The sequence below is a fragment of the Pteropus medius genome, unplaced genomic scaffold (genome assembly GCF_902729225.1).
Source record: "Pteropus medius unplaced genomic scaffold, Ma_sr-lr_union100, whole genome shotgun sequence".
Classification (NCBI taxonomy): Eukaryota; Metazoa; Chordata; class Mammalia; order Chiroptera; family Pteropodidae; genus Pteropus; species Pteropus medius.
In genome coordinates, this window is record NW_024356249.1 from 2,334,758 (window position 1) to 2,351,999 (window position 17,242).

Here is a 17,242-nt window from a genome sequence, read left to right on the forward strand (position 1 = left end):
GATCTCATATATTAGATGACCCATGGTTTATTTTTAAATGTATTTTAAATTTTGTTTAATTACAAATGAACTGCATTGTTGTTAAAGTATAGACCATGTAATAACAGATAGTTTGAATTTTGTTGAGACTTGCTTTATGGTGTAGTACATGATCGGATTTAGTAAAAGTTCTATGTATGCTAAAGATCTTTTGGATGCAGTGTTAGATGAAGTATGTTAATTATGTGGTTCAAATCTTCTATATCTTTATTGATTTCTTTGCTGCTTTTATCGGTTAACATACAGAAATATGTTAACACTGAATTTGTCAATTTTTCCTTATAATTCCATCAATTTTTGTTTTACATGTTAAACTGTTATAAAGCATATACAAGTTAAAAATTTTTTATCTTAATAATTTGAGCCTGTTAGCAATGTAAAGTGGATGCTTTTAATTTCTAGTAATGATTTTTACCTTCAGTCTGTTTTGTTTGATGTTAATATAACTATGCCAACTTTCTTTTAGTTACTGTTCACTATTTTTTTTTTTTTTACTTTCAAAGTTTTTTGTCCTCATATTTTATATTTTGTCCTTTATACTACCTGTAAACATAGAACTGGATATTTTTCTTGTTTGTCAATCTTTGTTTTTTAATTATTTTGTATTATGATTACTTATACATTTGAATTGATTTTTATTGTCCATCTTGATTTTTGCTATTTGACCTGCTTTTTCTATATTTCTTTTGTCTTTTTGGTCTTCTCTTACATTTTTTTCTCATTTGATTTTTTTCCCCCTTATCTGCTAGTTTGGGAGCTATGACCTGAATATCTTATTCTCTTAGTGGTTACTCTGGAAATCTAAATAAGCTCTTTAATGTAACAAACTTTAGCAATTTAAGCTAATTTATACTTTTAATCATTCTCTTGAACTATTAAAGAATTATGAACAGTTGAATTCTTACTAGTTCCATTCAAACTCATTTACTACTTAAATGAATTTGGGCAAATTACTTAACTTTCCTATGCCTCAATTTTTTCATATGTCAAATAGATAAAATAATAGTTCCTACATCAAAGGATTATTTTGAAAATTAAAGGAATTAATATATGTAAAACACTCAGAACAGTGTCAGGTGTATAAAATGTGCTATGTAAGTGTTGCTTCTGTTCTGTTCTTAATCCCAGAAGTTAGAAATTAGCATTATATTATGTAGTCAGTATTTGCTTTAACTTCCGTATTTATCGTTTTGTTTTGTGCTCACCATCCTTTGCCATACATTTCCTCATGGATCATGTTCCTTCCTTAACTTCATCTCCTAGAAATTGTTTTAGTGAGAGTCTAGTGGCAAATGTTTTTTGTTTGTCTGAAGGTATCTTTATTTCATCCTCATTCTTCAAAGAGTTTTATTGGGTATTTTTTTTCCAACTCTTCAGAGATTATTCCACTGTTCTCTAGCTTCCATTGCTTCTATTTAGAAGACAGCTATAAGTCTGAATATAGGTATAGAAGTTTCCTAGGGCTGCCATAACTGATTACCACAACCTTGGTTGGTGACTTTAAACAATAGAAATTTATTCTCTAACAGTTCTGGAGGCTAGAAATCCAAAATCAAGGTGTCATCAGGGCCGCACTCTCACAATAAACATTTAACATATGTTAACTATTATTATTTTGTTTTCTAAGGATTTCCTTTCTTTCCAGCTCAGTAGTGCATTTAAAAAATGTATTTTAACTAGCACTTTCTGCGTAGTGAAAGGAATGTCATGATAATGAGTTTTCTATGTCACCTCGATTTTATTATTTCGCACAGCAAAACTGATCTTAAAAAGCAGTCCTCCCTGCTGGTCTTGGGATCTTTAATTTTTTAATGTGCATCTCACGTTTATATCTACCAGCTGAGCATTTAGAAGACCATGGGTGGAAGCTGAGGGGCCTGTGTTCATTTGGCTGGTGAAATTTTCATGTACCACTTACATTCTTTTGCAGGATCCTATGCGCTGAGTCAGTCGGTGATTTTCACTTTGATTATCTGAACTTCGACTCCATGACGTTTGGCACTGCCCGGGCTCGCCGCCTCTCCACGGCTTCCTCAGTCACCAAACCTCCACACTACATTCTCACCACCGAGTGGGTGTGGTACTGGATTGATGAATTTGGTTCTTGGCAGGAGTATGGAAGACAAGTAAGTGTGATGGAAAGAGGGCCAGTGATTCCCTCCTGAGCCTCCATATCGAAGAGCCCTTCTAATATGTGCCCAAAGATTGTTCTGGGGGTCAGTGATAGAGCTAAAGATCTCCAGATGTCCCTACTCACCGCTTTGGGGGGAATTATACAGATCTTGCTAATTTGGAATTCATTTTTCTGAGCTTCCATCTTTGAACAATTAGATATCCGTTGGCTCTCATGAGATCAGAATGATTAAAAGTTGGAGATCATGTTTCTTCATTGGTTTTGTTAAATGAGATAGGAGGATGCTTCTCTTACTGTTGAGCAGGTAACTCTGGAGTGAATGCCTGTGTGTGCAGGAATGTTTGTGTAGCTGCAGATAAAATTCAAGGCTTTTCAAAGCTGGCATTCTGTTCTGGGGATGACTCTACAGGTATGAGTGACACACCATATGCTGGTATAGATGCATGCGTGGGGACTCAGTGACATTTGGCTGCATGGTCTTATTTTATCCCATCAGCGGGACCATCTCGTAGGGTGACTTGTCCATTCTAGCCCTTCTTTTCCCACATACTTCTGGTGTCACCCCATATTTATATTTCTGTTTTAGTTTTCTGCTAATTGCCAGTTCAAGGTAGTTTTCTCTTCTCAGAAAAGCTAAGTTTTTTAATGCCTGAGCTCAACATGTACTCCCAAATTTTAGATCCAAATTGCTTCCACTTGCATTCATTTCCTAAGGCTGCCATGACTAAGTATCACAAACTGGGTGGCTTAGAACAACAGTGATTTATTGTCTCATGTTTCTGGAGGCTAGAAATTGAAATCAAGGTGTAGTCAGGGTCATGCTCCCTCTGAAACCTGTAGGGAATTCTTCCTTGCCTTTTCGAGCTTCTGGTGTTTTACTGGTGATTTTTGGTGTTCCTTGGTGTGTAGACAGACACATCACTCTAGTCAGCTTTCATCATCACATAGTGTTCTTCCTTTGTGTGTCTTCACATGGCCATCCTCTTATAAGAACATCAGTCATGTTGGATTAGATGCCCATCCTAACTAATTACATTAATTATATCTACATTGACCCTATTTCCAAATAAGGTTACATTTTGAGGTACTGGGTGTTAGGACTTCAATAGGTCTTTTGGGGAGGGAACACAATTCAACCCATAACCTAATCTTGTATGTAAACGAATTACTGTACTTGGCCCACTGAAGCTTTCTGCATTAAACTTGCCATCCCTGAGGCGTTCGGCTCCAGGATGCATTATCCCAACCAGTATCCTTTTTGGATTATTCTCAACAGGCTTCTCATGTTAGTTTACCTTTTCTATTTTTCCCCTTTCCTATGATTGCCTTTGCCTTGCTCTAAAAGCCCCACAGTTACTTTCATCTTCTTCTACCTGAACCACCCTATCTATCTGCTTGGAAGGAAAGGACCCCCCTGCCCTCCACATTTATTCCTCTACTCACCACAATCTGACTTCCGTTACCATTACTTGTTCATCTGGTCACTATTCCTGGAGCACCTGCAGGAAGTGGGACCCAGTCAGGCATAGGCCTCACAGTTCCGTAGACCCCAGCGGAGGGCTCAGGTGCCAAGTCCCATGGCATTTCCAGCCTTCGCCCAGCTTCCTGCCCACTCGCTCCTCACTCTCCTGGCGTTCTTGCTTCTATCCTGTGCCCTTCATGGGCTGCTTTTCCACTCCCCTTAGTGAATGTTGTGGTTTCCTGGGGTCCAGCCCACACCCCCATTCTTCCCACTGGTGTGTTTGCACTGGGTGATCACACCGATTCTTCCAACAGTGGTGGCCACCTCAAGTGAGCTCTCTATCTCTGTCTCCAGACCAGATTCATCTTTGAATGTCAGACTTGTGTGTCCAAACACCCACCTGATATTTCTGCAGCATTTTTGCTTTTTATTTTGGGCACTGTGCTAAGTGCTCTGCATGCCTCGTTTTAATTATTTTCCAACCCTTTGAGGATAGTATGAGGATGGCAACTATTGTATAACAGTATGAGTATGATTTAAATACTATTACCTGTTATAAAATTGAGATAATTGACATTCAGAGAGATTAAAATAAGTTGCCAAGGTTATAGAGTAAACAGGTTGGGGCCAGAATTCATGGTCAGTCCATCCTAAAACATCAGCTATCCAGTAGGTCATTGGAATGAGGAAGATGGATCGGAATGGATAATTGGAAAAATAGAAAAGTTTTCTAAGGGACCAGAAAAAGAAAATGAAGACTGCCCTCTGATTAGAGCATGGCAGGAACAAGACTAGATGGAGAAGGGGCCGTGTTGCTCAGGCCATCGAGTCTGGTAGCAGTCGAGATTCACTGTCGGTGTTTCACCTTCATTTGAATGCTTGTGTCATCCATTATGAGCAGTTGAATGCCCTCTCTTCCCTTTCTCCCATCGCAGGTATCCTGATTTAGCAACATCCATGTTTACGATCTTCTGTTTTCCCAGGCAGCTTTTAAGAGGCAGTTGTATTGGCTTCTATTCAGTGCCTCCCTCTCCTGCCACCCTGCTCTGTCCTCTGCCTCCTCCATGACATGAGTACCGTTGTGGGCATGGTGAGGATAGCACCCAGTGTGTCTTCATCATCTTAAGTTCTTGCCTTCAAGAATTATCTGGTATTTTCTCTTACAGGGCATGGAGCACCCCGTGACCACTGTCAGCAGCAGCGATTTGGAGAAGGCCTACCTGGCGTACTGTGCCTCAGGGTCTGATGCCCAGGCAGCCATAATGAAGTTCGAGGCTGGAAAGCACAAATACAAGTTAGACTTCAAAGGTACTTCCTGACCCACCGCCCGCACCCAGCAGGGCCTGGCCATCTGTTGGTTGTGCCATTTCCACATTAACCTTGGAAGAGCTCTGTGTACACATTGAGGGCCAGGAAAGAAAAGAAAGGGTGGTCTCATCTCCTGACGTGCTGCCTATCTGGAAGGGGAGACAGACCTGTAAACAGATGATGCCCACCCAGTGGGCTTGAGGAGGACTGCCTTGGGAGATGAAGAGAGATGACCCCGAGGAGGGAACAGGAGCCCAAAGTGTGGAGGGAAAAGCTGCCATGTGCGCAGTGGCAATTGTCCTGTTGGCCATGGTCAAGTTCCTCTGTGTCTGAGGATTAACCTTAGTCCTTGACAGGTGTCACAGTGGTTCTGCTGCGCGGCTTTGCCTCGTACTCCCTGGTGTGGTAATGTTAATATCTTCTGTTCTCTAGGCGCCTTCGGCATGGAGGGGCTGCCAGGTTAACAAACGTGGTAGACGTGTACTTTGTTTAAAAGTCACTGGGAAGCAGATTTTTGTGTGCTCGTGGTGTCCTGAAACTGGGCCTTAAGTGACTTGTCCCAGTTGCCTTGACAGCCAGAAGCAGACCAGACACCTTTTAGCTTTCCAGTGGCCTATTGTGAGAATTTTTTTTTAAGTTTTAGTTTTTCTGTAACTTTTTAGGCCATTTCCTCATGAATTTATCCGTCCAGCATTGTTCAATTTAGTTTTGCCTTTAAATTCACATCTCAATCCTTCTGAATGTTTAGCATTTTTAAAGGGAGTTGAGTGGGGCTTCCTTTAAACGCAGTTTACTGTTTTCCCTATTTTTATGGACCTTCATTCTCTGTGGAGGGCAATAAAGTGTCTTTAGTGAATTACCCTAAATCCACTCTTACTGCATGCTTTTAGCTAGTTGTTGCTTGTGGTTTTGTAGCAGTTGTGGTTTTACTCAAGGTAGAATAGCTGCTGCCTCCATAGGCCCTTTCAGGGATCCTAAATGTTTCCTCTGCTCTTCAGTGAGAACTGCTTACCAGACTCTGCTGGAAAGCAGCAGTCACATGTGAGGTGGTTTGCAGTCCAATCTGATAAACACAGTGCAATAAAGGGGACAATTAAATATACAAAATAACAAGTCAGGACTGCCCTGATGATCACGTCTATATAACTAGCACTCATCTGACTGCTGCTGACAACAGTTTAAAATATTTGTTCAAATATTTGGAGAATTTCAAAGAAATTGAAAATGTCAGCTGCAGCCTTGATCACTCTCAACCCTACTAGGCAGCACCCTCAGAGGACAGAACAGAGAGTCACGTGGAGGTAGAGACGAGCACACGCATGCAATTGACTACAAACTAGGAGAAAGCATGCTTACTGCAGACTGACCTAGGCTCGCCTGAGTGGGCACAATTCTTTTTTTGTTGGTAGCTGACAGTAGTCACAGAAAAAGTTTGAAGTGAGTTAATTTCTCTCCTCACCACCTCACTACTAGATACAGTGAAAGTAAATCTCAGACCTATATCTGCCACTCACATTTATTAATTAGATATTTATTAGAAAGTACACCTAGGAAACATACCGCAGGCCAGACACTTGTTCTGTAGGATCGGGGAAGACTCAGCTTTGCCTCTTGTCTCAAAAGAGTCACTCAAGGTAAATGCCAAGATGCCAGAGACCGAATTCTGACATCTGTTAGCTGGCATCAGTCAGGCAGAATCCCCAAGGTTAGGGCTTGCTTAGAGACTAAGCCTCTTTAAGGGTAAATTAAGGAAAATGCCTTTCTTTACCCTGTCCATGGGATGGTAGAGAATGGGTCTCACATATATTTATCCAGTCCACATGTCTTGAATAACTTAATTTTACCAGTGAAAGCCCATTTGAAAGTCATCATAATGTCAGTCAACAGGCCAATAAAAACCCATGCAGTATGCTAATTAGCTAGCAGAGTATTGATGGAAGATTGACTGGTGGGTAACAGAAGGGGTTGTGGTAGCTGGGTCTGGATCATGGGCTCCTGATTAAAATGTAGGGGACCCCCCAGGAGTGCCTGATTTTGACAACCACCTGGGCTGTAGCACAGGGAACACACACCTCAAATGTAGTAAGGTAAGTTAAAGACATCTGAAAATTAATATTGAAATGTTTTTTAAATGAAAACAATTATTTTTGTATTCTTAAATGCAGAAAGTAAGACTTGACAGGATTTTCTTGATGAGTGGAGACATGTAATCTAACTTGTAGGTATTGGTGGTTTTTTGACTCAAGGGGCAGTGTCCCTTCCACCCTCAAGATGAATCTGAGGATCTTGGGGGTGGGAATGGGGCAAGAAATGTGTTTATTAAAGATGGTACAGGTTTAAAAATGGTTAAGAAATACTGCTATAGAGTGTTTCCTTAAAATAAAGTCATAAGAGTAAAATTATTATATTCTAAATCCCACTGGTTCAAGATCTCTAATTTGGTCTCAGGCTGGGATGAAGCTTTTTTTGTATCCAGACTGGGAAAAATTGCTAAGCAAAATAATAGTTTAAACAAGATTGGAAGGAACAATTTAAAAGCACTCATGTGTAATTGATATGTCAATTACTAATCATTCATCTATTCATTAAACCCAGTCTCCTAAGGCTTCCTATTTCTTTATGAATATTTGAAATGAGTCAAAACTGCCTGACTTTTAACAGGCTGATTCTGGGCTTTACATGTTTGGATTAGCTTTCCAACCCATTTGATATGTTTATAAAACATGACCATCTTCTGCTCTGTGTGTGTGTGTGTGTGTATATGTGTATATATATATACACATATATATGTATGTAAATTTTTTTTTCAGCCTTCATTCAGAAAAACCTACTCTATGGCACAACCAGAAAGGTTTGTCGGAGACCCAGATACGTGTCTCCTCAGGATGTGAAGGTGAAGCAAACCTGGTACGTGGCATTTGGGGAACTTGGTACTTGGCGTGTATCAGGGCATACTGTGCTGAGTACAGAAAACCTCCTTTAGCGAAAGCATTAAGGCGGTTTACTGGCCGTGTAACTGAATGCCTCAGCACTTTCTGTGCCTGGCCTTTGATCTTTTCAGTCTTTTGCTGTTATAAATATAACTCCACAAAGGGTAATCTAGTGTACATGGTGTTTCATATTTGTGGAGGTGAGTCATCAGGTTAGAGTCCTAGAAGGTCCATGCACGTTCTTCTTCATGGGTCGAACCATTATGCGCTTACCCCAGAATGCATGAGGCGCCAGCTTCCCTCAGCCTTGCCAACAGAGCACGTCATCAAGGTCTTAGAATGTTACCATTCTCATAGGCGGGAAAGAGTGTGTCAGTGTATTTTAATTTGCTTTCTCTTGTAAGTTAGGCTTACTGTTTTTTCCTAACATATAAGGGCCATTTGCCTTTCTTTTTCTGTAGACTATTTGTCTTTATCTATTTTTCTATCAGCCTTTTGGTATTTTTCCTAAATGTAAGAGCCTTTTATTTATGAGAGAGATCAGCCCTTGGTTATAAAAGTTACAAATATTTTCTCTTGATTTGTCTTTTGACTTTATTTATGAAATATTTTGCCAGGCAGAAATATTTATTTCTTTTTTTTATTTTTTATTTTATTTAAGTATATCAGTCTCTTCTGTGTATTGCTTCTGGATTTAGAATTTTGCTTAACTAAAATTCTTTCCTTCTCCAGAGTCTACCCTAGGCACAGTTTGGAAAAATCTGTCGTCTTTCTGGAAAAAAGAGACTAGATCTCTTTTGTTGTCACTCTGACTTAGTCTTCAGGGGTCCACACACAGATGTCACACATCAGAAATAAAAGTGATTATTTTGGTCAAATTCAGACTAAGATTTGAGTGGTTCAGGATCTACCTCCTCCGTAACCCTGAGAGTCTCATGTGTTACTGCAGTGAAGTGCATGGCTCTTCCCTCTAACCTGTGTGACCGCAGCTGGCCGTCGTAGTTCCAGCAGGCAAGTCTGCTCGGGCCTCCATGGCCAACTGGAATTCTTAGGGTGGGTCACTTTCAGAAGCTACTTTTCTGTTTACACAGTTAACAGGGTCACAGAATATGGTCTCCATATTTAGAAATTATAATATAGGCATTTAATGGAAGTTCATAATGGCATTTACATATCAGGTGTCTGGTTTAGTTCCTTACTACCCTTCCATATGATTGGGTCATATTTTTTCTTTGATTATCTTCTTTTGGATACTTTTGTCATTTCGTTTTCCCCCACTACTTACTGTTTTTGTTTTTTTAGGCCCCACTAGAAATTACATGTGTTCTTAGGTATAAGTCGGTTGGTCAATATCTTTGCCCTCCTACCAGCTGATATTAGGACCTTCATGTACATTATTCCATTTACCTTCCTCTAACAAAATTTTTTAACTTCATAAGGCACTGTTATTTAATACTATGAATGTTTCATTAAATTTACTCACATTTTACAAATTTCTTTGTCTTTTTAAATTTCCTTAGATTAAGATGTTGGGAAATTGTGTTTTGTTTGTTTGAATATGTCTTTATTTTGCCCTCAGTCTCGAATGATATTTTCACTGGGTATGGAATTTTCGATTGTAGTTGTTTTCTCTTAGAAGAACATTGATATCACTCACTGTCCTCTTGTTTCCATTGCCGCTTTTAAGGAATCAGCTGTCAGTCAAACTGGCACTTCTTTGCCTAAATCCCCTTTTTCCTCCTCTGGCTACTTTTTTGTTTGTCTTGGTGTTATGAACTCTCCCTATGGCATGTCAGGGTTTGTATTTTTAATTATCCTGTTGCAGATTCTTTGGGCTTCTTAAACTTGTGAGTTGGTGAATCTCATTAATTCTCCTTGAAGATTGCCCCCACCCGGTTCTCTCTCCTCTCTTTGGCTAGATTCAGGCTTTCTCTCTCTTTTCTACGTCTCACCTTCTTCCCTATATTTTTCATCTCCTTATTGCTCTGGGCCACATTCCGGAGAATTTCATTTCTCATATCTTTTGGCTTACTCATTCTCACTTCAGGTCGTCTCATCTGCTAGTACACCTGTCCATTGAACTTCTATCAAGGATTGCATTTTTTATTTCTAAAAGTTCTGTTTGGTCCTTTCTCAGATCTTCTAGGTCCTGTTCTTGCATGTGTTTTTAGTTTGTCTTTTATTTCTTTAAGAAACATAGAAAGAATAGTTGTCTTAGTACTGTGCCTGATAATTTCAGCAACATAAGTCTCCGTGGGTCTGTTTCTGGCTGATTCTTGCTTGCGGGATCTTGCTTAGTTATTTTTAAACGGTGCCATTTTCCTAGGATTGTTATTTGTGGGAGTTCTTTGAGGCTCAGAATGAAGGTTTCATGCCAGCAGAAACAGAAGGTAGACCTATTGTAGGAAGAACAGAGCATTCTGAAGCTGAATAGCAATGATTTAGAATTAGTTTCCCAGTCCTTGTTCCTAAACCCTTTGGGTTATACATGTCTTTCAAAACTCAGATTTTATTTATTTTTATTTTTAGATCATAAAACACTGTCATTAATATTTCTGTAGTAAAAAAAAATATGCATAGTCAGTTTAAAAAGGATATGTAGAGACTACAAGTAGCCTCATAGCAGTTCAAGTAAAATTTCTACTGTCAAATTGAGTTTTGACATCAATTTTATGTTTTTAAAAAATGCCTTTATATGCCATTTACACTTCATTGAGGCTATTTTTAGTAATCATTCAGAGCTCTTTAATAAAAATTTCAGGGGTCTTAAAAGTTTCAGAACTCTTTGAATTTCAAAATCATGGGAAGGGTTTGTGGGTACCGCTTTAATCATATGCTCTCTTCCTTATGTGCAGGAGTTGGGATACAGGCGAGAAATGGATTCCTCAGGCCTGATTGTTTCAGTTTGGGCCACTTAGGCAAAGAACAAAAGTGCTCTCAGAAGGTGGATAGTATGCTTATGTGCTGCTTTTCCCCTCCGCTTTTACAAAATGAGATGCTGAGACTCGAGACTGGTGGTTTTGGCTACCTGTGATAGTCTGCTTGCATCTGAAAACTAAATGTCTTAGTGTTTCTGTTTACATTTTGTAGCAGTGTCACGTTTCCAGGCCCAAAGAGCATCCCAGACCATTGGGACCCCTCGGCTCTGCCAGACCTCGGCTTTAAGGTATGGGACTTGTGCTGGCTTGGGCTGGGGAAGAGAGATAGGTTCTTAGAGATAGGTGAATATGAGCAACTGTCCTGTTTGTTCCACTGCGAAGAAGCTGAGAGGCCAGGGCTTGTGAGAGGGGCAGGGCAGAGGTGTATGTGGTTCCCCCCGCTCAGGTCTTGGGGATTTTAGAGCTGGAGATCATCCACGAGGTAGCTGTGGCCCTGAGGGGAAAGGATATATTGTGGATGGAGGATGGAGCTGGAAATTTTCTAGAAAGAGCAGAAATAAAGAGCTTAAGAGCAGGGCTCAGCCAGTAAATATTAGAAGAAGAAACGAAACCAGGGGACAGTTTGAGTACGATGAAGGACATCTAGAGGAGAAGTTGCTGTTGGAAGGTGGTAGATAGTAGAAGACCAGAGAAGGAACAGTCAATTCAGCAGCTCATGCAGGGTCCGCCAGATAATAGGAGCTGCGCTGAGTTCAGTAGATTGCTCAGGCCAGTGTCTGATGCTGCCCCATCCATGTGGGGCACTTGGACTGGCCTCTGATGGCTGGCCTGCTGCCAAGCACTGCACAAATCAGCTTTTACAATATAACAGTCACTGCCCTGGGAGGACTCATCTCGTTGATTTGTACAAAGTTCACACAGGCACCAACAGCACAGGCAAGACGTGCGAAGGGCTGGGCGAATTGACAGCAGCACTCAAGTGTCAGAGGACGAGGCAGCCATATTGAGGGGATCAGGGAAGGCATCACAGGGTCCACATCTAAATGGTGACTGGTGCTTGTACAGGCGGAGGTGGGAGAAGAATGTAAAAGTTTAGGGGAACTGAATGGGAAGCACCCAGTTCAGGACACGGGGTGTCAGGCGTGTCTTAGATGGAGGTATACATAGATGTGGGGGGCAGGAAGGAGGTCAAGGCTATGCTGTGAGCACCTTGGTCCTGGGGCCGAGCAGCGGCCATGACGGGTGTGGGAGCCTTTGACAATCTCTGGTCTGGCAGGGGCAGGGTTGGTTCCGTACTCCAAGAAGAGTAGTTTGGTGGCTTCCAGTGAGGTGGGAGCAGGGAAACCAGAGTCAGGACTTGCCTTTCAGGAGACCTGTGGACATCCATGCCCAGCCCTGATCATTTAGGAATTTTGGGGGTGAGGTGGTGGTTATAGGGCTGCCCTTGGGGTGGGGGAGGGGGTGGTGTAGAGGGACTCCCCAGAGATCTCCAGATAGGCTATCACTGGATCAGGCCTCGTGGAACTGGGACCAGGGAGGATGGTTAGAGTTTAAGCTGCAAGTGCAGGAATTTGTGGATTGTCACTGTGCGACAGTGTGCCCTTGGTCAGGGGCCCTTTCGGGCCCTTCCGAAGTTCTGTTTCCCAGAGCAAGAGGCTAAGGGAGAGCTGGGCTCAGCTTGGAGGGACATGGCAGCCACGCTCCTGAGTTGCACTGTGCCTGTCCTCCAGCCTGGCTCTTCTGTCGGCACTTGTGGCGTGGGGCACTCATGCAACACTGCTGCCTGTGGCGCGTTCGCCCCCTCTCTACCAAATGTATGCATTCCACATTTATTGACGTTCACTCCGGGCTTGTAGACGGTGTAGTCTGCCTGTGTGGTCAGGAGAGCAGAGACATCCTGGGGACACCCAGGATGGTGTTGATGTAAGCATCACATGCCTGTCCTTCAGGCAGGTTCCACAGCGAACACAAACTGCACACATCCTGGGCCTGGAGAAATACACCTCGGGGCAAAGGGGAGGGGTGATCACTGTCTGGTCTTGCTTCTGCAGTTCTGTCACTTTAGGAGCAGTCTTGGGAAGAGATTGATCTATATTCTACACTTTGACGGTAACATAATAAAAATATTTGCCCCTTGCAGTTGATCACCCTCAGTTCTTCCTCAGAAGAATATCAGAAGGTCCAGAACCTCTTTAATCGTACGCTGCCCTTCTGCATCCAGAAGATTGAGCGAGTCCAGAACCTGGCTCTCTGGGAAGTCTACCAGTGGTATGTTGGGGGCTTGCTCTTGGCAGGCTGGTGACTCTGTACCCTGAGACCTGTATGTGGTAGGCTAGCTGCTTACCAGATGTGTTCTGGGCTTCAGGGACGATCCCAGATAGCAGCTACTGCTTGCCCAGGGCTGCTAGAATCGGGAGCTGTGTCCCAGCTTTCCTGTCTGTCTCATCATCTTTATAGCTCAGTGCTGGCACATCCTCTCAGAGTGAAGAGAACTGAGATATCCCCGTTGACAAAGCCGCACTTACACATTCTGCCTCTCTAAAGATTGACGGGATGGTTCAGCATGTCACCCACACCCGAGGGAACATAAAGCCGTTGTCCTGACAGCCAGAGTGCAGGGGCCTCATTTTTGTGCCTCAGGACCAGCATGTTTTGGGGCACTGTACATATGGGATAGAGATCCGCAGCAGGTCACCATGGGGGGCTTGGGGTCCTGCTTTCCTGTCCTCACAAGAAGTTAGAGCAGTCTCATCTGTACTCTGGGTCCAGTGATGAAATCAGGGTAAAGATGGATGGCCCCCGCAATGACCATCATCCTCAGGCTCCCCCGGCTCAGCTCCAGGTGGAAGCAAGGTGGTGGGGATGAAGTGCACCTGCCTTCCAAAGGCTGGTCTGCTTGGAGAGTTCCAGGAGCTGCCAAAGGCCTTGGGCTGGAGGGAAAAGTTTCCCTCTGCTTTTCACCCAGGGCTCGCTCTCTGCCTTCTCCTTCCCTGGCCCATGGCTGGAGTCTGATGGGCCTAGACCCGTTTATCCTGGTCTCATGCCATTTCTAATAAAATGTGTTTTCTTGGGCGATAAGTACCCTCTGCCTCCAGCACACATTTCTCTCCTGTGATTCTAGGCAGAAAGGGCAGATGCAGAAGAGAAATGAAGGGAAGGCGGTGGATGAGAGGCAGCTGTTCCATGGTACCAGTGCCAGTTTCGTCGAAGCCATCTGCCAGCAGAACTTTGACTGGCGGGTCTGTGGTCTTCATGGCACTTCCTATGGCAAAGGTAAGGGCAAAGGCGGCCTCCAGCAGAACCCTGCCTCACTGCATCGTCCAGGGCATAGGAAACCATTTTAAAGCAATTGACAGTGGTGGTTGTGAGGCGGGCAAGGTAAGCTGATGAGCTGGTTCATACTCGGTGAGGAACGGCCCCTGGCCGTCTGTAGGATGCACAGCTGGCGGCACCCTTTGTCTCACTCCTTGGTGTGCAGCCAGGAGCCTGACCCATGGTTTGAGCAGGTCGGCCCTGCGTAGGCTGGAATTTTGCTTCCCTCAGGGATGGGCCTGCGTCTCTGTGGAGGGGAGGCCCCGGGAGATGGTGGCCCCAAGTCAGGAGAGGAAAGGGGGTATCTGTGCTGTTTTGTTAGAATAGAAATCCGAATACCTCAGATATGCTCAAGTAAATATGTGATTCTAGCTATAATGTGAGTCATCTGCATGTTTTCCTATCTCTTGGTTATTTTTAAAGTTTACTTGGAAATAATTGCAAATTCACAAGAAAATTGCAAGAATAATATCTTTAAAACTGCATGCATTCCTAGGTTTACTTAGATTCATCCGTTTTAATATTTTGCCAGGTTGACTTTATCACCCCCCATTTTTTCTTAACCGTTTGTAAGTAGGTGGCATGCATCATGCCCCTTCACCCTTTAACACCTAAGAAAAAGGACATTATCTTCTGTCTCCACAACATGGTTACTAAATTGAGAAAATTTTATAAGGATGTGATCCTACAATCAGCAGTCCCTATTCCATTCCAGCAGTTAGCCTTAATCCAATGTGATGGCTGTGGCGTCAGGATGCACGTGAGCCAGTGGTAAATCCAAATGTATAGGTGGCAGCTTTCAACTCAGATGCCCAGTAGTTCATAATACTATACACTGGGCTGCCAGTGGCTACAGAGTGGCTCCATGTATGAGATCTTGGTCACCTTCCACACCGACCCTATGAGGTTGGGCATGGCAGTCCCATTTTATAACTGAGGAAACTGAGGTTCGGGGGGTTAAGTAATGTTATATCCACAGAGCCTTAGGATTTGGGTGACAGATTCAAAACTTGAAAGGAGTTTTCTGTCTCAGAGTTTGGTGTCCCCTCTGATGCCCTTCACAAAGGAAGGCTGGAGAAAGGAAGGATGGAGGGAGAGCAGGAGGGACATTTGGTTTCAGAAGCCACTGGCATTGCCTGCTTGACAGGACAGTAGAGCCGCCTCTTCCCAGCTGTGGCTGTCCTCTCAGTGTCCAGTTGAGCCCATACATGTCCTTGCAGGGAGCTACTTCGCCCGAGATGCTGCGTATTCCCACCACTACAGCAAATCCAGCTCAAAGGTGCACACGATGTTCCTGGCTCGGGTGCTGGTGGGCGAGTTCACTCGAGGCAACACCTCCTTCGTCCGCCCCCCAGCCAAGGAGGGCCAGGGCAACGTCTTCTACGACAGCTGCGTGAACAGCATGTCCGACCCTTCCATCTTTGTGGTCTTCGAGAAGCACCAGGTCTACCCAGAGTACGTCATCCAGTACACCACGTCGGCCAAGCCTGCGACCGGGGCCTTCAGCCTGCTTTCCCTGTCATCCTTCTTTGGCTTCCGGGAGTGAACACGAGGACGTTTTATGTGTTTCAGGCTTGTCTTCCTTGAAATAGCTATTTGGGAAAGTGGGTGTTGGGGTTTTTGTTTGTTTGTTTTTTAAACGAAAAAGCTTTTAATGAACTGTTTAATGTTGACTTCTTGATGAAGTTACATTCTTAATCTCTTGCTGATAGTAGTTTTCGGTTTTAAGTCACTTTTGATCTCGGTGGTGGGCTAACCAGTAGTGATTGTAGGCGAGCCCATTACTGCTTTTTACTAGGATGTTAAGCTTTTTTTTACTCTTTGTTGACTTTGCTGCTGATTGGCACCAGTCACAGAGTTTCCAGATACTATTTTATGGATTGGTTTTAATTTTTAAGAATTTCTTTCTCTCCAGTGATTTGATTTTTCAGGATCTTGGTGGCATCTTGTTTTTTTTTTTTTTTTGTCAGAATAACACAGTAGCCTATGGTATGGAAAAGCCTACCTTGTGGCCTAGGGAGGCACAGTCATTGTGTCTGTTGCTCTGGCTCTAATCCAGGCAGCTTTTCTGCTGCTTCTCTTGGGCTTCTGGACTTGGAATTAGGCCATCTGTTACACTGTCAGACAAGTGGCTACTGTGGGTGTCACTGAGTCCCTGCCGGTTTCCCTTTGTCATGGGCACGGTCCATGAATGCTATCCCTATGTCTCTTAAGCTCACTGGACATCTTCTGAATTGGGTTTTATGTCCCCATGAGATTAGAATACCTGTGCTGCAAATGTCACAATAGAGTATGGAAATAAAAGAATATTTATCTGAAGTGGGTGGCGACTGAGCTCCATTCTTCATCGTCTGTGTGTTGAGCACCTGCTGGATACAGGCACTTTTCTGGGTGTCGGGATGTGACAGCTCGTTGGCCTCCGGGGGGCTGTGTGTGAATTTATCATGAAGCTGAAGTTTCAGGGCCCCTCACTTGCTGGGGCCCTGGCTATGGCCATACATTTTGCAGAAGTTACATGTTTGTATTTTTTTCTCTTTCCCCACCTCATATAAGTTCCAAGCCCTACAAAGCCTAGAATTACTCTATCACTGTTGAGCAAACTTGTGGACACGGGGAGAGTGGGTGTGTCCTGTGCGTGTCCTCCACACGTGGCTGGTTATACAGTCTCTGCTGGGCACTGGCTGGCTTTGGCCCCAGGGCAGAGGGTCTGGCGGGATGGCTCCCCATTATGAAGCTGTCTGCCCCCTCCCAGGTGCTGTACCTGTTGGCCTCCAGGTTCAGTTCTCAGCAGCAGGCTTCTCTCCTCACCTGTACCCTTCTCACCCCCTTCCTAATACGATGTGTTCCCTCTCCATGCAGTGCCTCCAGTTCAGTTGATTTTGTCCTGTAGTTCTCAGATCCAAGCTTTGGAACAGGGGCAAGATGACCTGGAACTTGACACAGGTCAACTAAGCAAGCCAGAGAGAACTGAGTTAACTGACCAGAAAAATGAAGAAGTGACAACAATACTACCTTATCCACCATCAGGACCTAGTTTTGTATGATATGATTTTCAGAGCCCCCAAAATATTTCCCACATCCTGATTAATTCTGGAATTTCATTCATTGCTTTTTATTAAGTCGTTGGTCCTCCTACAGTGTAGGTGAGGAAGCCTGAGGCGTGTCAAAACCGTTAAAT

The 17,242-nt window shown here is 43.4% G+C and overlaps 1 protein-coding gene across 1 annotated transcript in view; it reads left to right on the forward strand.

Moving 5' to 3' along the window:
* Positions 1-16,383, forward strand: part of PARP12 (poly(ADP-ribose) polymerase family member 12) — a 34,401-nt gene extending 18,018 nt beyond the window's left edge. Inside the window, exons 6-12 of the mRNA XM_039860820.1 lie at positions 1,970-2,165; positions 4,802-4,943; positions 7,754-7,850; positions 10,964-11,039; positions 12,893-13,020; positions 13,874-14,025; positions 15,285-16,383. Of these exons, the coding sequence (XP_039716754.1) occupies positions 1,970-2,165; positions 4,802-4,943; positions 7,754-7,850; positions 10,964-11,039; positions 12,893-13,020; positions 13,874-14,025; positions 15,285-15,610 (1,117 nt within the window). The 3' untranslated portion in view covers positions 15,611-16,383. The remainder of the gene's footprint in view (positions 1-1,969; positions 2,166-4,801; positions 4,944-7,753; positions 7,851-10,963; positions 11,040-12,892; positions 13,021-13,873; positions 14,026-15,284) is intronic.
* The last annotated feature ends 859 nt before the right edge of the window (positions 16,384-17,242 follow it).